The sequence below is a fragment of the Nelumbo nucifera genome, chromosome 5, assembly GCF_055504915.1.
Source record: "Nelumbo nucifera cultivar China Antique chromosome 5, China Antique-T2T, whole genome shotgun sequence".
Lineage (NCBI taxonomy): Eukaryota > Viridiplantae > Streptophyta > Magnoliopsida > Proteales > Nelumbonaceae > Nelumbo > Nelumbo nucifera.
Window position 1 is genome coordinate 62,492,576 of NC_142653.1, and position 20,807 is coordinate 62,513,382.

The 20,807-nt window shown below is 38.0% G+C and overlaps 1 protein-coding gene and 1 non-coding gene across 6 annotated transcripts in view; both read right to left on the reverse strand.

The window, feature by feature from the left end:
* Positions 1-16,545: 16,545 nt before the first annotated feature.
* LOC104589033 (shaggy-related protein kinase kappa) overlaps positions 16,546-20,807 on the reverse strand; it is a 37,181-nt gene continuing 32,919 nt past the window's right edge. For all 5 annotated transcript variants that reach the window (XM_088888830.1, XM_088888829.1, XM_088888828.1 and 2 more), the window contains one exon: positions 16,546-16,976. In XM_088888830.1, the coding sequence (XP_088744956.1) occupies positions 16,888-16,976 (89 nt within the window). In that variant the 3' untranslated portion in view covers positions 16,546-16,887. The remainder of the gene's footprint in view (positions 16,977-20,807) is intronic.
* Positions 19,088-19,190, reverse strand: LOC148791683 (U6 spliceosomal RNA). Its single transcript, XR_016077020.1, has one exon. It is a non-coding gene; the product is annotated as a U6 spliceosomal RNA (small nuclear RNA).

Sequence of the window (20,807 nt, forward strand, 5' to 3'; positions counted from 1 at the left end):
AGGCCAATTTCTTCTACCACTTGCTTGGCATTGGCTGATTACCACAAGGATTGACATTAACAACTTGGATGTCTATGAGTGGCCCCTGGGGCATAACGGGAGGAACACTCGGTTCTTAGGGCTCGTCTGCCTGTACCTCTAGACTTTATGGAAGGACCTCTGGACTTTGTGGAAGGACCATTATATTGGCATTGCTGATTACCGCCCTCCTCCACGTCCTTGCCCAAGTAGAAAGGGGCTGCACCTGCATGCGACACAGCCTCTACTTATGGAAGGTAGTTGAAGACGCCAATTCCAGCAATCTATTTCTCAATCTCATTTACTCCAAAGTCCTTTTGCCTTCCATTGGACTACCTCTTTCCCCAGCAAATGTCTAAACCATCAACAATAGCTATGTGGATCTCCAGAGGCTCCAAGTCGCGTGGAGTGACAGATAGTTGGAACCGTTAACAAAAGAACATAAAAAGATGAGTAAAAACGTAAAAATATACCCTCCTATCACTCGGGTCCATTAATTGGTAAACAGTTAAGTCCAGTTGATCATGCAGATACCCAAAAAACGTGGACGCCAGCGGAAGCTTGTAACCGGCGGAGGCCATAACAAGTAGAGCTAAAGAAATCTGTAGGCCATTAGTCAGGGCTCCCAGGGAAGACAAACTCAGACAACGTAGAGGATAAACACAACCAGATGACATTTAACATCCCCATTCCTGACCAAGACATCAACTTTATTTTTTTCATTCAAACCAGTTCTAAATCCAACCATCTAGTGTCATTTTCCTTGGGCTGATGTCATATCCACATTGGCTTTAAAACTCTATAGTTCGGTCATCAAATCTGCATAAATCCCAAGCAATTCATGAGGAAGAGACTCTGGATGCTGAATATGGAAAGCTGACACAACTCCTCGAACATGTAGCATTAGGAATCCAAAACTCACCAAACAACCCAACAAACGTATGGGTCTGGCAACACAAGTGCGCAATTAGTGGCTCCATGAAATCCACACCCTCTCAACTTGGAAGACCCATAAAACAATCTCTACCAACCTCAACAAAACGACAGAATGCAAGAGTCCATTCTCCAATACATACATCCCCAATAGTTAGACACAATCGTAGGATGATGCTTACCAAGTTAGTAAACTCTCTGAAAATGGGGGGTTACCACCCCACCCATGCCTTTTAACATCATATCACTTCTGTCAAACATCGCATAACAGGGCTGCGAAGGAACCCACACAATGGTTCATTTTCTCTCAAAAGTTGAAGAAACACGAATAGTTCAAAACTCCACTCTTTCAAATTACAAGCATACCCCCTCACATAATCATTCACACCCTCAGCGGCAATATAAAAGTTGTCATGGCCACCACCACATCAGATCCCTAAACGGCTAAACACAGAGTGGATACTCAACCAAATGTTTTGGTGAGTAATACACCAACTTAATCCGTTCATGCTCTAATCAAATAACGACATCATCACATGATAAATAACCTATTAATTAAAATTAAAATTGCTTATTGACAAAATATCTTCCATCAATAAGCAGGGGGCTAATCAACAGAGAATGTGAAGAACGACAGTACACAAAATTCATTCGTCCTATGCCGCTTAGTAGGTCCATTAACAAAAGAACTAACATGATGCACAAAACCGATAACTTGACCTAAAAGCAATAGCCCTGCATAACAAACTATCCTCTTACATACCACTCCAGGAGAAGAGCCTACAGCAAATTGACAACTACAAAAGGTAGAGATACATGCAAAATTATTAGACCCATTTCCGATTGAAAACAAGGATGTAATGAGAACCTTGATTGGTAAGAATACGAAGGTTACACCTTACGATGAGAGTTGAGATAACGCAAAAATTAATCACTATTGTAATTGTGGCAAATGTTATAATGACTAATAGTTTACCAAAGCAAAAGCTATTGAAGAACTTCTGGATGAATGTAAAATGCCTCAGAACATTAAAATGAATCATCCAACTTGCGATGAGCTAAGGTCACTGCCCATAGTCACTTAAAATAGTGATGAACAAAGAACGCTCTTCCGCCTACCGCGATGAACCACAACAGCTCGCCTGTTTATCTTATTTAAGTACATTATCCTTGGGTCTACATAGGATGGCTAAATTCAATGATCATTTGGCTCAGCTTGGAAGTAGTACAAATGCAAATATGCAGAGTGCAAAACTATGTATTTTGTATTTGTACTCCTTCCAAACTGAACTTTAGGTGTAAATGTTGGTCCATATTGAGCCCATAGTGATGTGCTCAGGGGGTTCACTGCATTTAGCAGTAAATTTGGCTAAACCTTTTCATAGAGGCTGGGCTGAACCCATGTCGACTTATGTGAGGTCATTGTGGGGTTCAACACTATACAAACTAGGCCTAATTTGGCCATACAACATCTTGGGTTGTGAACCTTTAAAGGAAATGGGCCTAAGGCCCATAATTAATAAGATTAAGTAAACTGTCACATGACAAATTAAGTAAGTTGGGTCAAATCTGAGTTTGGAAATGGGTATAGAGCACCCAACCTCTTAAGCGGATAGGGCTTAACTCTTAATAGAGTCCAGATCCAAATTAGATTTGGATAATCTCCTAATTATATTAAGAGAGTGCTCCATAAGGAGAAAAGAATAAGAGGGTGAACCAAACTAGCAGACCACTCTCTCTTGTTCTCTTTTGTCTTCTGATAACTCTGTATTTTAATGCCTTAAGCGCATCATTTTAGGGGTATTTTAGACCTTAGACTGACTAATTTGTACCATTATTCCGGTTAAATTCAATGTTGTGACCTCTGAGGGTCCTTGTGCAAATTCTGGGTAAAAATTGGGAAATTTACATAGTTTTCTGCAGATTTTGGGAAGCTTGTGAGAATTCCAGTTGAGAGAGGGGGTGTTTCTGTGAAAAACTAAGCACAGGAGGGCGCCTCCTATCTGCTAAACCTAGAAAGGCGCCCCTCCTATTATATTAGCATATTCCCCTCTCCTTAGCAAACCCTAGGGCGCCTCCCTACTCATTCTTTTCACCTCTAACAAACCCTAGCCACCCCTAACTGCTAAGTCTTCACCTTCCACTCCTCCCTAACATCTAATCTCAACCATCCAAGCCTTAGCAACCACTCATACCCTTAGATCTTCACATTGCAATCCCCACCCTCCATTGTAGGGCACCATCTCTTTAGCATTCTCACCCTAGGCACCCAAATCTCCACCATTCAATCCTAAGAGCTTAAATCCTAGCCCTCCATTCCTAAACCTTATGGGCGCCCATTTTTCTGTATAAATCCACTAGTCACCACTCTCTTTCTCTCTAATCCCAGTTTTGTCCACCCTTCTCTATAAAAAAGACCCCAAGGAAAAGGGGTTGGTCAATTCACCCAGTTCACAAGGCTCCTAGCCCTCCATTCCTAAACCCTACGGGCGCCCATTTTTCTATATAAATATACTAGTCACCACTCTCTTTGTCTCTAATCCCAGTTTTGTCCACCCTTCTCTATAAAAAAGACCCCAAGGAAAAGGAGTTGGTCAATTCACCCAGTTCACAAGGCTCCTAGCCCTCCATTCCTAAACCCTAAGAGCGCCCATTTTTCTGTATAAATCCACTAGTCACCACTCTCTTTCTCTCTAATCCCAGTGTTGTCCACCCTTCTCTATAAAAAAGACCCCAAGGGCCCTAGAGAAGGGGTTGGTCAATTCACCCAGTTCACAAGGCTAAGGTTTCTTGAGGAGTTCAAGGGTTGTAGAAAGGAAGGACGCCCAGATCTTGTCAGGAGGGGTTCCTACAAGCAATCCAGCCAATCTGCAACTACAACCATTGGATTTGATCAGCCATCCCTTCCGTTTTCTTTATTTTCTTTTATGTTATTTTTATTTTGGCAATCTTTTAGATTTAATTTCCGTTTGTTTGATTGTTTTGCAGATCTAAATTCATCCGGTTCAAGTCTAAGGTATCTCGAGGGGTTTGAGTGCTGAACGGAGGGAGAAAGCGTGTAATTCGTCTTCCCGGACAACTACCGCCACTAGATCTGAATTTTGGATCATTTTTATTTTTTTTGTTGATTTTAGTGTTCTTTAATTTCTGAATTTTAATTACTGCCTTGTTCAATTCAGAACATTTAATTTCAGCATTAATAAATTTAATGTTCTTATTTTTTGCAAATCTCATATCTATTTTCCTTTTATTTGTCCGAAACCAAAATAATATTTTTTATTCTTGCTTCCTTGTGGGTTCGACCCCTTCCTCACCACGTACTAGGTTGTTTAAGGTTACGTAAGGATTGGAAAAATTTACAAATCTCTAAATTGGTGCCACGGGTGTTTGACAACGCATCCCGGGCTCACCAAGTTTTTGGCGTCGTTGCCAAGAAAGCAATGTTTTGAAAACTTTTATTTCTTTGTTTCGGATCTGTTTACATTATTTTTTTTATTTCATTATTTTTCTGATCTTTGGAAATAAAACTCTCATAATTTATCTTTATTTTCGCAGGACGTAGTAGCCGAAGGTGGGGTGCTAGAACACTGTCGAACTACGCACAAAGAAAAAAAGAGAAATATTGGGTAGCGACTGAGGTGTGGTCGTCCTAACTTATTTCTGATTTTTCTTTTTGTTTTAATTTATCTTGGTAAATTAGTGTTTTCGAATCTTTGGTTATTTATTTTTATTTTTATTTATTAATAGATTCGGCTATATTTTTTAGGATTATTTTTCTCTTTTGTTTCATCTTTAGATCTAATTAGTTATTTAATTTCCTAATTAATTGTTAATTAGGAAATTATTAAAAATTTTGAATTTGAGTTTAAATTTCAAAATTTGAATTCAAAATTTGAATTTGAATTTGAATTTGAATTTGAATTTAAAATTCAAATTTCGAATTTCAAAAAAAAATAATATTTTAAAAATTTTTGCATTTTCGTTCCAACATTTAGGGTTTGGTATGTTCTAGAGCATGCATCATATAGGATTTTTTAATTGCTGAAATCATTTTGTTAGTTGTTGATGTGTTAGGGTTTTTCATTTTTTTAATTGCTCTCTTTGCTGAATTAATTTATTTTATTATTTTATCGATGAATTGCATATTAGAGATAACTGTTCATGCATTGTAATTAGTTGCATTTGTTTTGTTTATTGTGTCTTTTTGTTAATCCATTTAAGCGCAATCCAATTTAAATAAGATAAGGTGGGGATTTCATCACCCTTCCTTGGCCCAAAACCACCACCCTTTCACGTGCGGTTCAGCGTAAACCTTAATTTAAAATTTGGATAGCAAGATCCTTTAGGAGGCCCCACACTTTTGGTTCAAAAGTGTGCTGAAGTTTAGGGAAGCTTGTAATTATTTTCCCTAACTGGCAGTTGGTGTCTAATGAAAGAGGTTAGCCGGCTAAGCCTAAGCGGGTTTTGTGGTTACTTAATTAGGTCCTTGCGAAAGCAAGGGTAGCCTCCCACATCCCCACCTCTTACCTGGCTAAACAAAGGAAGTGGTGTAATTCCAAGTGAACCTAAGAGGATTCACATTGGTTGAACCACTAGTTTAGGAAACCTTAGTTTAGCCCCTAGGTCGTGTGTTTTACTTGCTTGTGCTTAATAAAAAAAATTAAAACAAAATAAAATGAATTCAAAAGCCGGAGTTTGTAGAATTAGAAACTACTTCCAACCTAAGCCACAAATAAATTGGAACCATGTGTCTCAACAACTGGATAAGATTAATGGGATGGCCTAAAGACTTGATCAAGTCCTTGCATTTCGTCAACAAATTGGCCCATACCCAACCTTGTCATCCTACCCAACATGTTCCATCTGTGCCAGCCCGGCCCACCAAATTCATGATTGTCCAACGGCGGCCCAATTTCTGCCATTTATCCAAGAACAGGTTCAAGCAGCCCAGAGTTTCTCGAGGCCTAATAATGACCCATTTTCAAATACTTACAACCCTGGGTGGAGAAATCACCCTAACTTTTCTTGGAGGACATGTCAACCTAACACACAGCCCCAGCAGTACCATCCATCTAAATCCATAGCCCAACAATTTCAGAGGCCACAAGTGTAGAGCCAATTCCAACAAACTTACCGTAAGAACCAACCGATCCAACCTTATCAGGTTTACCCAAAACCTCCTTAAACCAGTACGGTTGATCACAAATTCATGCAGCTTCAGTAGCTAACTCTAACTCAGCAGCAGTCCATCGCTATATTAGAGAGCCAAATAGGGCAGCTATCCGAAGCCAATGTGAGGAGAGAAGTAGGACAACTACTAAGTCAACTGGTTACGAATCCTAGAAATCAGCCACCGGGTTTTCCTCCATAGCAAAGTCAACCACCTCATAAGAACCCTCAGTTTGAAAATGCCAAGGCTATTATGACCTTAAGGAGTGGGAAGATTTTAGAGGACCTGTATGAGAAAAAAAATTGAGAATATTAGTGAAGAAGAAAAGGAACAAGAAGACCATAAGTTAGGGGGGAAGAAAAAGGAAAGGAAAATTTAGAAGAATAACCTATAGTGAACCGACCTGTAGTTCCCTTTCCAACCGCACTCACAGCCGCGTCATTGCGAAAGACGAAAGAGGCTTGCAATGCGGAGATCAGGGAGTTATTCAAGCAAGTCCATATTAACATCCCTCTCCTCAACACAATCCAACATGTCCCAGCCTACGCCAAATTCTTGAAAGAGTTGTGTACTCAAAAGATGGAGCCACAATCGGCCCCACAAAAAGTGATGCTCTCGGCAGATGTTAGTGCGGTTCTCCTAAACCAACTCCCCCGGAAAATAAAAGACCCTGGTGCTCATCTAATAAGTTGTGTCATCTTTAGAATCACTTTCAATCGGTCCCTATTGGATCTTGGGTCCAATGTAAATCTGCTCCCCTTTATTATTTATGAAAGGTTCAGGATCAGTGTCATCTCAGAGTAGAGGATTGTTACTTCCTAGTGGATTTTATTGTCCTAGACATGACCCCAACCAAGGAACTGAACCATAACTCGATAATCTTAGGACGTCCATTTCTAGCAACTGCCAATGCAAATATCAACTATAAATCGGGAGAAATGGACATTTCATTTGGGGAGCAGAAAGTCTGATTAAATGTATTTAGTGCCACTAAGTATCCAAACCTAGGGGAAGAGGAGTTCAAGGTAGATGTAGTGGACGACCTTGTAGATGCCCTGTCTACCCTTTGATTAGCCAAATCTGAGCCCTGCCTGTGTAAAGAAGAAAGCGAGTTTGAAGTGTAGATGTGAGAAGTGACTGAATGCGTCTAACTGAAGACGTTAAACTTAGCGCTTGTTGGGAGGCAACCCAACGAAGTTTTATTTTAGTTGTCTTGTTAGAGTTTGTCTTTTCTTTTGAATAAATTCCAGAGTTCAGTTCGCAAATCCTGAACCCCTATTGAATACCTATTGATAGTTCCCTTTGGTCCAAGTCCCTTTTGCATTATTCTATTCATTGCCATTAGGGACAATGGCATTTAAGTTGGGGGGTGAGGAAAGAGAGAAATTTTTGAAAAATTGAGAGAAAAATTAAAAAAAATTGAGAAGCTAAGCCTTTAAATATGTAGAATTAAAATTTCACTAAAAAATTTAATATTTTTCCATTAAAAGAGATTCCCAAACAGAAAAAGTTAAGGAAACTGATAAAAGAATATTGAATTTTGTAGAGATTGGTAGCAAGTGATAGGAGTTAAATTGGTCTTCTTTGAATGTTGTCGAAATCGTTTAGAAATTGAAAATACTCCCAAGTTTGCCCCTATAAAGATAAGAAGAGAAAGATTGAGAAATCAGACGAAAAATTCTACAAATTAATAGAGATAGTGGACGACCCCGAACAGTGTTGAATTTTACACAAAGAAAAAAAAAAAGGTCAATGGACACTCTAAACTTAGTAACCGTGTCTCTTCACCTAAGTTAAGTGTCGAGATTCGCGTCAAAGGGAAAGGGAATGCCAAAGACACTTACCTAACACTTAGTAACTAGGTCACTTCACCTAAGTCAAGTGTCAAGATTCCCGTTAAACGGTGGAAAGTAGAAATAAAAATGTGTATGCATATTAAGTTCAGGGGTAGAAATCCACTATCAGAAATGATAAGAAGAATACCTGCTTGATTTTAAAAATCAATCTCAGCTTATGGAGAGAGTTTGCAAATGGAAGGGTATATAAGAATTTTAAGCCAATTTTCTGTAACGTTCAAAGCAGGACGATTTTACCCCTTAAACCCAATACTGATCTTTACAAAGTTTGAGAATTATGGAATCAGGATACTTGGCTAATTTTGTTAGGGGTGATCTTGCAATGGGAATGATCTCTTTACTCAGTGTACTTTTAATGTTGCATTGCTAAGGGACTAGTAATGGTTAAGTTGGGGGGTGTTAACTTTGTATTTTTATACCTTAAAGGCGTCATTTTAGGGGTATTTTAGACCTTAGGCTGACTAATCAGTACCATTTTTCTGGTTAAATTCAATGCTATGACCTCTGAGGGTCCCTGTGCAAATTATGGGTAAAAACTGAGAAATTTACAGAGTTTTCTACAGATTTTGGGAAGCTAGTGAGGATTCCAACTGAGAAAGGGGGTGTTTCTGTGAAAAACTGAGCACAAGAGGGCACCTCCTATCTGCTAAACCTAGAAAGGCACCCCTTCTATTGTATTAGCATACTCCCCTCTCCTTAGCAAACCCTAGGGCGCCTCCCCACTCATTCTTTTCACCTCTAACAAACCCTAGTCGCCCCTAACTACTAAATCTTCACCTTCCACTCCTCCCTAACATCTAATCTCAACCATCCAAGCCTTAGCAACCTCCCATACCCTTAGATCTTCACCTTGCAATCTCCACCCTCCATTGTAGGGCACCATCTCTTTGGCATTCTAACCCTAGGCACCCCCAAATCTCCACCATTCAAACCTTGGAGCTTAAATCCCAGCCCTCCATTCCTAAACCCTAGGGGTGCCCATTTTTTTGCATAAACCTACTAGCCACCCCTTTCTTTCTCTCTAATCCCAGTTTTGTCCACCCTTCTCTATAAAAAGGACCCCAAGGGCCCTTAAGAAGGGGTTGGTCAATTCACCTATTTCACAAGGCTAAGGTTTCTTGAGGAGGTCAAGTGTTGTAGAAGGGAAGCACGCTCAGATCTTGTCAAGAGGGGTTCCTACAAGCAATCTAGCCAATCTGCAACTACCGCCACTGGATTTGATCAACCATCCCTTTCGTTTTTTTTTATGTTATTTTTATTCTGGAAATCTTTTAGATTTAATTTTTGTTTTTTTTGTATGTTTTGTAGATCTGAATTTGTCTAATTCAAGGATAAGGTGTCTCAAGGGGTTCGAGGGCTAAACGGAAGGAGAAAGCATGTATTTCATCTTCTGGGACAGCTACCGGCACTAGATCCGAATTTTGGATCATTTTTATTTATTTTTTGTTGAATTTAGTGTTCTTTAATTTCTGAAATTTTAATTATTGCCTTGTTCAATTCAGAACATTTAATTTCAGCATTAATATATTTTATGTTCTTATTTTCTGCAAATCCCAGTTCTATTTTCCTTTTATTTGTCCAGAACAAAAATAGTAATTTTTATTCTTGCTTCCCGGTATATCCGGAAGCGTGTCATGTCGTTAACCACTTCAGAACACCAAGTTAGAGATTTATAAATTTTTCCAATCCTCACATAACCTTAAACAACATAGTATGTGGTGAGGAAGGGGTCGAACCCATTGGGAAGCAAGGGAAAAATTATTATTTTCTCGTTCCGGACAAATTAAAAAAGAAAATGGAACTGGGAATTGCAGAAAATAAGAAAATAAAATTGATTAATGCTGAAATTAATGGTACATAATTAACAAGACAATAATCAAAATTCAGAAATAAAATAACATTGAAATCAACAAAAGAAATAAATAAAATTGACCCCAAAATTTGGATCCAGTGGCGGTAGCTGTAGATTGGATGGATGGCTTGCAAGAACCCCTTCAGACAAAATTTGGGTGTCCTTATCTTCTTCAGCCCTCGAACCCCTCGAGACACCTTAGCCTTGAACCAGACAAATTCATATTTGCAAAACACACCAATGAACAGAAATTAAATCTAAAAGGTTGCTGAAATAAAAATAACATGAAAGAAAATAAAGAAAATAAAAGGATGGTTTATCAGATCCAGTAGCGGTAGCTACAGATTGGCTTGGACTACTTACAGATTGGCTGGACTTTCTGCTCCCCAAATGAAATGTCCATTTCCCCCGATTTTCAGTTGATGTTTGCATTGGCCATTACTAGAAACGGACATCCTAAGATTATTAGGTTATGGTTCAATTCCTCGGTTGGAGTCATGTTTAGGACTACAAAATCCACTAGGAAGTAACAATCCTTTATCCTAACAATGACGTCCTCAATAACACCTCGAGGAGTCTTGATTGACCGATCAGCGAGTTGCAGAATTATCAGGGTAGGTTTTAACTCGCCAATCATGAACCTGTTGTAAATAATAGAGGGAAGCAGATTTACACTGGCCCTAAGATTCAATAGGGCCCGATCGAAAGTGATTTGAGAGATGACACAACTTATGAGAGGAGCACTAGGGTTTTTCACTTTTTGGGGAAGTTGGCATAGGGGAACCGCACTAACATCTGCCGAGAGCATCACTTTTTATGGGGCCAATTGTGGCTCCCTCTTTTTATTTGTCCGAAACAAAAATAATAATTTTTATTCTTGCTTCCTGGTGTATCCGAAAGTGTGCCGTTAATTAGAACACCAGTTTAGAGATTTATAATTTTTTCCAATCCTCATGTAACCTTAAACAGCGTAGTACGTGGTGAGTAAGGGGTCGAACACATAGGGAAACGAAGAAAAAATTATTATTTTCTCATTCTGGACAAATAAAAAAAGAAAATGGAACTAGGGATTGCAGAAAATAAGAAAATAAAATTGATTAATGCTAAAAATAAAGGTTCAGAATTAAACAAGACAATAATCAAAATTCAAAAGTAAAAGAACACTAAAATCAAAGAAATAAATAAAAGTGATTCCAAAATTTAGATCCAGTGGCGGTAGCTAAAGATTGGTTGGACGGCTTGCAGGAACTCCTCTTGACAAGATTTGGGAATCCTTCCCTTCTTCAGCCCTCGAACCCCTCGAGACACCTTAGCCTTGAACCAGACAAATTCAAATCTGAAAAACACACCTACGAACATAAATTAAATCTAAAAGGTTGCTGAAATAAAAATAACATGAAAGAAAATAAAGAAAATAAAGAAAATAAAAGGATGGTTTATCAGATCCAGTGGTGGTAGCTACAGATTGGCTAGACTACTTACAGGAACCCCTCCTGACAAGAGTTGGGCATCCTTCCCTTCTACAACCTTTGAATTCCTCAAAAAACCTTAGCCTTGTGAACTGGGTGAATTGACCAACCCTTTCTCTGGGGCCCCTGGGGTCCTTTTTATAGAGAATGGTGGATAAAACTGGGATTAGAGAGAAAGAGGGGGGCAACAGCTGGGTTTTTGCAGACATATGGGCGCCCTAGAGTTTAGAATGGAGAGTTATGATTGTTCTAAGGTAATCCTAAGGCTGAAAAGAAAAGGAGAGGGCACCCAATATTATGTAGGGCTGAGATTTGGGCGCCCAAAATTGGAAAGTTGAGATTTAGGTGCCTAGGGCTGAAAGGTGGAGATTAAAAGGAGTGAGTGGCACCCTAGGGTGAATGGCTGAGATAGAGAGTGAAATAGAGGGCTAAGAGCTATTGGCTAAAGGTTAAATGGTGAGGATTAGAAGTTAGGTGGTGCCCTAGGGTTGGAATGCACTCAAAAGAGGGTACCCTGGAATAGAGGGTTAAGATTAAAGGTTATGAAGGGATGGAAGGTGAGGATTTAGTAGTTAGGGGTGGCTAGGGTTTGTTAGAGATGAAAAGAATGAATGGAGAGGTGCCCTAGAGTTTGCTAGGGATAGGGGAGTATGCTAATATAGTAGAAGGGGCACCATTCTGGGTTTAGCAGATATGAGACGCCCTCCTGTGCTCAGTTTTTCACAAAAACACCCCCTCTCTCAATTGGAATTCACACCAGCTTCCCAAAAACTGCATTTTAACCTTGAAACTTCCCCAGTTTTCCCAGGATTTACACGGAGACCCTCAGAGGTCACAATCTTGAATTTAACTGAGAAAAGGGGACATTTTGACTATTCTAAAGCCCTAAAATACCCCTAAAATGATGCCCTTAAGGCATCAAACTACAGAGTTATCACTTCCTTGTGGGTTCAACCCCTTCCTCACCACGTACTACATTGTTTAAGGTTATGTGAGGATTGGAAAAATTTACAAATCTCTAAACTGGTACCATGGGTGTTTGACAATGCATCCTGGGCGCACCGTCTCCCAAGAAACCCTATCATGTCCTAGGTTTTCAAGGATTGATAGTGATCAGTTTTCTTCTATTTTTTGCAAGAAAAATCAGAGGAAATTTAGGCTCACCTTCCTCAGTTCAATCCAAGCAGTTGAGTTGCAGTTTTGTTGAAAACCATGTTAACGAATCAACTTCACCTATACACTGCATCATCTTCAATAGAAGTTGATTTTAGGATGGATTTGGGTGTGAATTTCCACCCTGGGATCTATGTTTGTGGTATCCGTATCAGGTATAAATCTCTCTCTTTGTTTGGTTATAAATCTGATCTGGTTCAGTGCAAGACCGATCTTGAAAAATGTAGTTTTTCTAAACATAGGGAATTCGATTCCCAGAAGGATTAGGAAATTTTTAAAATTTCACCCAGCCATCTAGCATGGTTCATCCATCCATATGATGGATCCTAACTTCCAACATTTGTAAGATAGTACAAGCCAAACTGTCGATACCAATAAAAACAAGGAATTCAACCAATATTTCATTAAAACATAAAATCACTAGGATCATTTTTGTGTGATATTTATAACTCCATGACTCAGAATACAGTAGTTAACTCCTTCACTTTCAGCGCTCTAATTGTGAAGACACGTTGTAAGATAAGTAGAGGAAGTCACAAGCTATACTTATTGATAAGAATTCTCTTATTAATAAGTAGGGGGCTAATTGTATGTATATGTAGTTTACTATAATTGGAATTTATGATATCAACAAAAAATAAGAATTGCATGAAGAAATCCTAGTAGTGATGAATGCAATTGTCAAAATAAGCAAAACAATGTATCAAAATGAGGAGTAAACCTTTGTAATAGCATGATAGCATTCTATTCTATGGAGGCAATGTAGGTCACACACACCTACGATGAACATAAAACATCATCCAAGGCTTGTGATAAGCATAAAGGATCATCAAGGGCATGCGGTGAGCATAAAATATCATTCCTGGCCTACGATGAACACAAGGTATCATTTTACAACCTATGACGAGCATACAAACTCTCCTCCGCAATTGATGAACATTTCTGATGATCACAACAAATTTCAATGGGGCATTTCAAGGACAATGTTTAAGCTATCTAAACACGTCAACCATTTAGGGATCTTACTCCTGACATGTGGCCACAGGAAAACTCACGAAGGGACATAGCCAACATGTGCTATGCAAGAACTTGGAGAAAAGGAAATCTTGTTCTTGAAGCATCTATCTAGACACATGACGAAACCCCAATGGAGTTTACTTGGCGATAGATAAAAGAGTTAAGATTCACTTCCTTAATGAGAAAAGTCTTCTTTTGGAAAATTCTCTTTATAGCCTTGAGATCACCTCTATAAAAAGTAGGAGACAAATCACGGGGGACGACACTAGAACCCCAAGATCTTCTTACCAAAATTCCTTGGCATTTCCTTCGGAAAACTAAGTCCACCCTCAATACTCTAATCCCAATTTTGAACTTGCACCATCTTCGTCTTTCATATATGGAAGATAACATTAGCGGATAACATAGAAAATCCATTAACTAAGCCACTCACACAATAAGTGTTTAAGAAACATGTGAATAGTATGGGACTATGGATTGTACTTGATTGGACCTGAGTTTAACTAGAAGCAGTTAGGTAATGTATGCCCTAGACAATCTACATTCAATTGGAGACTTGAAGTGCACATCGAATTTCACAATTGACTAGGATTGATCTCTCTAGTCTTGGACTATGCCATCTTTAGCTTGGAAATCAATTTTCGTTGAACGCTTGGGTGTATTACACCACTTTAGGAGTTGTGTTTCATTGAAAGGGTTATTGTGAGCATAAAAAAATGGCTCACTTGGGCTGGGAATGGAGTCGCCACCCATCAATTAAGGAATGGAGGTGATGGGACCTCCGAGATATACATTAGAAAGCATTTTGTTTCAATAGTGACTCCAACGCACAGGCACTAACCACTCATCTCCCGAGTCCAATAGGTTGGGTCCACATGGTATCTCAAACAGAGTAAGCATCAACATAAAAAAACAATTAATAAGGTGAAAGAAAGGTAAAGAAAGTAAATCACAAGAACAAGCCAAAAGCAAAATATTTCCTATTTTTATTCATTTTATTTGTATTTTCTATTTTATTCTTTTTGTATTTTCTAATTTTTTTACTGTTATTTCCTTTTTTATCAATTATTTATTTATTTATTTTTAGCTACAAACTCATGAAGCCCTATTTATATATTTAGTCACTAATTATCCATCAACCTACTCCCTCCCTTCTAACTCTCCCGACCTACTAATATTTCCTAACTACTAACCTAGAAAAAAATCAGTCCCATCAACAAAGATTTTTTTATTATCATTACTTTTTTCATTATCTCTTTTATTGTTTTTTATTTATTATATATATTTTTATTTCAATCCCCACTACTGTAACCGAACTCCTTTCTCTTCCTTCTTGAATCACCTCTTATCCACTATCACTCTCTTGGAAATAATCCCTCTTTTCCCCTTTCTTTCTTATCATACATAACCCTTCCACCAGTAACATTCATTTATTTGGATTCCCCCTTATCTGTGACATACATGTCAAATGACTTAATTCAAGCTACTTTTATCAACAAAACAAAGCAAATAATTACTTAACCAAAATGAAAAAACATAATCCAAACTTATCAACAATTATCCATTAATATAACAAATGAAATAGCAATCTAATATTGACCATGACGACAATCTAGAAATGTTAATCACCTGGGAATAAAATCAATCAAGCAAAAAGGAAATTGATAGGAAAGAAGGAAGGAGAAGGTTAGCATTGGGTTCTTTATCAAGGCTGGTTCAGAGGAAGCCTCTTCACCAGTTTTGCCTACTAAATCCCAGTCAGATGTTGGTTATTCCATGATAAGCATAAGAAAAAAAGATAAATGAAGGTAACACTTACCTGGTTGGGGATTTCGACCTGTAATCAATTGACGAAATAGGGGAATCAAGAACCATATCGCCTTACTCACTCTTCGAATCTTCTATAATTATCGATGGGTATGAGTAGAAGCTTGTGATGACTCAGAAACAATCGATCATTTTGGGGATTTAGTCTGGTATTGAGAGGAGATAGATCTGAAGGATTGTGAGATCCATCATATGGATAGCCGAACCATGCTAGATGGTTGGACGAAATTTCAAAAATTTATTTCTCACTTCCGAGAATCACATTCCCTACTTTCAGAAAAACTGTATTTTTCTATGATCGTTCTTGCACCGAAACAGACCCAATGGGAATTCAACATGTGTGCTACGCTCAAGAATAAGTTATACACTGTTGTTTTGAGAGGAAGGATACCAAAAACAACAGGCTCACATTAATTGGAATTTGGAAGGTGATAGATGCACAAAATTTTTTCATCTCACTGCCTTTAACTTGGTGAAGACGAAATGGCAGTCATTGTTTAGGGAAAGCTGATGGCACCTGGACATCAAACGAGTTTGAAATCTCGAACATCCTAGTAGATTATTATCAAGATCTTTTTACCTCTTCAAACCCGAAATTTCACAATTCCTGATCTTGTCTATAATGTTTCAGAGGAGAATATAGTATTAATGCGCACTCCAGATGAATCAGAGTGCGCATTGTGAAAGGTAACATTATACCATGGGTACATAGAATTTTTCAGAGCCCCCTGCAATTAGAAAGGTAAATGCTACATTCATTTGTTAGATTTCCAAAATGGAGGTGGCAGAGGGACATAAAGACTCTCTGCCCATTGGTTTAAGCAATGTTTTATATAAAATCATTACTATAATAATTACTAATAGATTGGAGTCAATCTTGCCAATGTTGATCTCCCCATTTCAAAATGCTTTCACTCCACGGAGAAACATCACAGATAACACAATTATCACAACGGAAGGTCCTGCATTCCATGAAAGTGCTAAAAAATGTTGTATTTCTTATATGAACTTTCAAAATGTCCTGTCTTTGTACTTTATTCATGGTTAGTTATTAGACCATAGATTTAGAGTTATGTATCTATGGGATTTAAAGAGTTTTTTTAGTGTTTCAATGTGTACCACACTTTGCAAGGCCAATACTTTGAACCTTGCATTTGTGCATCTACAGCACAAGCACAGATAGAAAAAGAAAATTCAGAAAATTCCGAACCCTGAACCGGGATAGAAAAATGTTTTAAATCCTCAAACTGAGATATGAGGTGTTCCTTAATTCCTCATTTATGAGGTCACTAATTATTATGCACAACAGCATTTGTCTCATTGGAAGCTCAACTATTCCATTACGTTTCCAACTCTATCGCTACTGCACAAATTGTTCTGGAATTTTCTTTGTAACACAAACAAAATGGAGAAAATAACACAAACAAAATGCAGAAAATAGAAAATAAAGCTTTGGGGAGTGGTAATGAAAGGGAAGTAAGAAAACAGAAAATTTATACATTTCTCCATGCTGGATCAGATTGCTGATGGAATGGGGAGGTGCGATCAAGTTGTAGCATTCTCCAAAAGTTGCTAGACGTGTAACGCCATGAATAAGTTCTGCTTTCTTGCATGCGCTGGAATAAGTTTTCCAAGAATCTCTGGGGGAATGCCTGAGAGCTCTGTTCAAAAGATAAAATAAATTAATGAAAAAAAGCATCCGCCACAAAAAATGAATAATATCAAAACTTGTCGTTGAGTACCATATGGTGGGTATTTTGTATGTTTGACAGTTTTTGCAAAAATAATAGTGAAGGGCTAAGGGACCTATTCTTTTTATTCTTCCCCTTATGTTCCTGCAGACTGGGTGAACAAAAGAACCACCTGATATCAACAGGCATGTAGTGAGCCTGCTAGGTCTGAAAAGCACAACCTAAGGTCTGTTAGAGCAAGAATTTCAGATCTTTATTATGCATATATTATTGATGTTTGAGTCAATAATATTTTCTAAAATTTCTAGAGAAAAAGTACAGGAAAAAAACTTGAGAAATTTCTAAAATTCTCTCTTTTTCCCCTCTTCTCTCCTTTCTTCATTTCTCTATCTTCTGTTTTTCTCTCTCTGTTCTGGTTTATGACCGATTGCAGGTTATTTGATATGGCATCAGAGACAATCCAGTAACCTGCAATTCGATTTTCTTCTTGATATCCACAATTACAGAGTCGAGAATGCAATTCTGAGAGAGAATCAGAGATGCTCCAGCTTGAAGGGGAGTGTTAGAATCATTAGAATTAGTTGACAAGGACATTCTTGTCTTTTCCTTATTATTTTTCTCTCTTATATCTGTTGTAACTTATCTAAGGGCATTGTTGTCATTTCAGCTTTAGTTAAACGTTAGTACAAACTGGGTCGACAGTAAGGAGAGTTGAGTGAGATTTCTCCTTGCTTGTCTTCCCTCTTTTCTTCTCTTTCTCTCCCTACCTTCTTTTTCTCTTTCTCTTCCACACTACTTTTCTTTATTGAAGTTGGAACAGTCTGTAAGCTGAAGAAGTCACTTTATGGCATTAAATAGTCACCAAGAGCATGGTTTAAGATGTTCAAGGCAGCTCTTGTTTGCTTTGGTTATATCCATATCACACTCTCTTTATAAAGAGGAGAGCTACTTTGGCTATATTTTTTATTGTTTATGTAGATGATAGTTGTAATTGCTAGTGATGATGTGTAGGAGGTGGAAAGTCTTAGGAGATTTCTCAATACTGAAATTGAGATTAAGAACTCAAGGGAACTAAGGAACTTCTGGGGATGAGGTTGCTCAGTCCAAAGATGGCATCTTCATATCATGGAGAATACCTTTTTGGACCCACTTTCGAATGATTCTAGGATCTGGGACCTGGGCTTTAGAAGAGGTTTAAGAGAGAGTGTGCATCTTTGATTAACCTTCTTAATATCCTAGAGAATACTTTTTTGGGTCCATTTTCGGATGACCCTAGAATCTGGGTTCCCTCACCAGATGGACTTTTCACTTGTGCCTCTTTTTTCAAATCCCCAACTTCAACTACTTCACAAGGGGTGAACTTCCTTGTGAAAGAAGTCTGGTCAAAGCCTATCCCACCTAAGGTTCAAGCTTTCTGCTGGAAATCTTTCCTTGAAAAGGTTAACACTTGTGATGTGCTGCAACAAAGACAGCATGGTAATGGACTGGAAACCCCAAAAGGTAGTAAAGTTAAACTGAAATTTGATGGAATCTCGATGGCGATCCTGGCATGGCAGGAATTGGTGGGGCAATTAGAAATTCGAAGGGCAGATTGCTGGCCCTTTATTATGGGTCAATTGGTGTGGCCAACTCCATTAAAGTTGAATTATTGGCTCTACTACAAGCCTACAAGGTCTCAGAATTGTTAAGCAGTTGGGCCTCAGACAAGTGGAGGAGGAAGGGGACGCCAAAGTTATCATCTCTTGGGAAAAAAATAACAGACATATTCCCTGGACTCTCAAGAATGCTTTCAAGGAAATAGAAAGGGCTGCAAGAGAGCTGAATGCTGAATTCAAGTGGGTTAGAAGAAGCGCAAATGGGCTAGCTGACTCCCTTGCTAAACAAGGGGTAGATAGACAGCAATGCTTTTTCACTTATTTTAATTTAATATATCATAAATTTCGTCAATCAAAAATATATATACTAATTGTAATATATATATATATGTATATTTATTATATAAATATATTCAAATTTATTCAAAATTATAAATCAAGCCAAGCTCGCATGCTTTCGAGTAGAACTTTTTATTTGTTGAACTCGAATTGAGCCTAATTGTTTCTCGATTTGTGTGTCATCCTTACGCAGGGGCCATGCTAATCTTCTTTGTATCATTCCAATTTTATCGGATGTCTCCAAAGAGACAAATTGAGTCAAGCCTAATTGAACTTGAACTCAAACTATTTGATTAAAGTTCAATTTGATTGCACCTCTGGCTGCTACACCCATTGATTTGAATCATAAACTATCTACTTCTGATGGGGAATTGTTGGATGACAGGGGAGTGTTTTAGAGGTTACTTGGAAAGTTGTTATCTCTGAGTGACTCACCCTAATAATTCCTATGTGGTTAGTGTTATCAATCAATTCATGTGCTCCTGGGGATACACATATGGCTACAACAAAGAGGATTTTGTTCTATTTGAAGGGTACACTAGGAAAGGGTATTTTGTTTGCAAAACATGGCCACATGAAATGGGAAGCCTATATAGATGATAGGCACTCCACATCTAAATATTGCACTGTGGTAGGAGGAAATTTGGTTTCTTAGAGAAGCAAGAAACAGTCAATAGTTGCTAGAGGTCTTCAGCTAAGTAGATGTTAGGGCTATATCCCATGGTATGCTAGAATTATTATGGTTGCGGTCTCTAATGGATGAAATGGGCATTGGTTATGATCAATAATATTGTATTGTGATAATCCAGCTGCCATTAATATTGCACATAACCCTATGCAGTATGATCGAACAAAACATATTGAGGTGGATAGATATTTCATCAGGGAGAGAGTGGCATCTGGAGAAGTGTGTTGACCTTCCATTGCTTCTGAAGAGAAATTAGCCAACATACTTACTAAGGAGCTCCCAAGTCTAAGTTGCAATAATATATAAGCAAGTTGGGCATGATTGTAATCTATGCTCAGCTTGAGGGGGAGTGTAGCAATATTGGGCCAGATAGGCCATAATTTATCTTATGCTATGGACCTATTAGCACCTTTTATTGTCTATTTAAGTATCCGCCCCCTTAAGGGCACTCTTGTAAATGTACCAAAATTTCTAATTAGTGCTAATAAAAGCTAATTAGGGGATGTGATGAGATTACTTGAATTTCTCATCTCCTTATCCCTTTCTCCCATTCTTTTTCTCCTCTTCTCTACTCTTGGTTTGATTTCTATTTATTTGCGTTCTTTCTTTTTCTTGATTATTTCAGATTATACTATTGCTGTTTTTCCTCTCATAACACTGACATCCAGCACTGTTCACGCATTATTGAACTTATTGTTGTTGCTCACCTTTCTGATTCAATCAAGAAATGTTGGAAGTTCTACATATTTTTTCCATATCCAACAACAACAGAGTATTATTCACCGGCTCTTGTCCTTCCAGAGAATACTGGTGACTAAATTTTGCCAATACTAGATTGTTGTTTTGAGGAGTTTTATTGCATTAATAGCCTTGCAATTTTCTTATATATCAATTGTTTTATTCTTCCAAATAGAAAATAGTTTATTATGAGTAAGTGAATCTACTTTTTAAAGTAATTAAAAGTTTATCTTTTCTTCTTAAAGTATGCATTCCCGACCTCATTTCTTTATCTGACCATGTCCTCCATGCACCCTATCATAATCCTATTCTTTTTTTACATCATATTTTCACCCCTCATATTGGTTATACGTTGTCAGCACATTGTTTAACTAATAAACAATAGTTGAAGTTTGTTTCCAGTGACTTTTTTCCCTTTACCTATCTACTTTGCTTTTAACC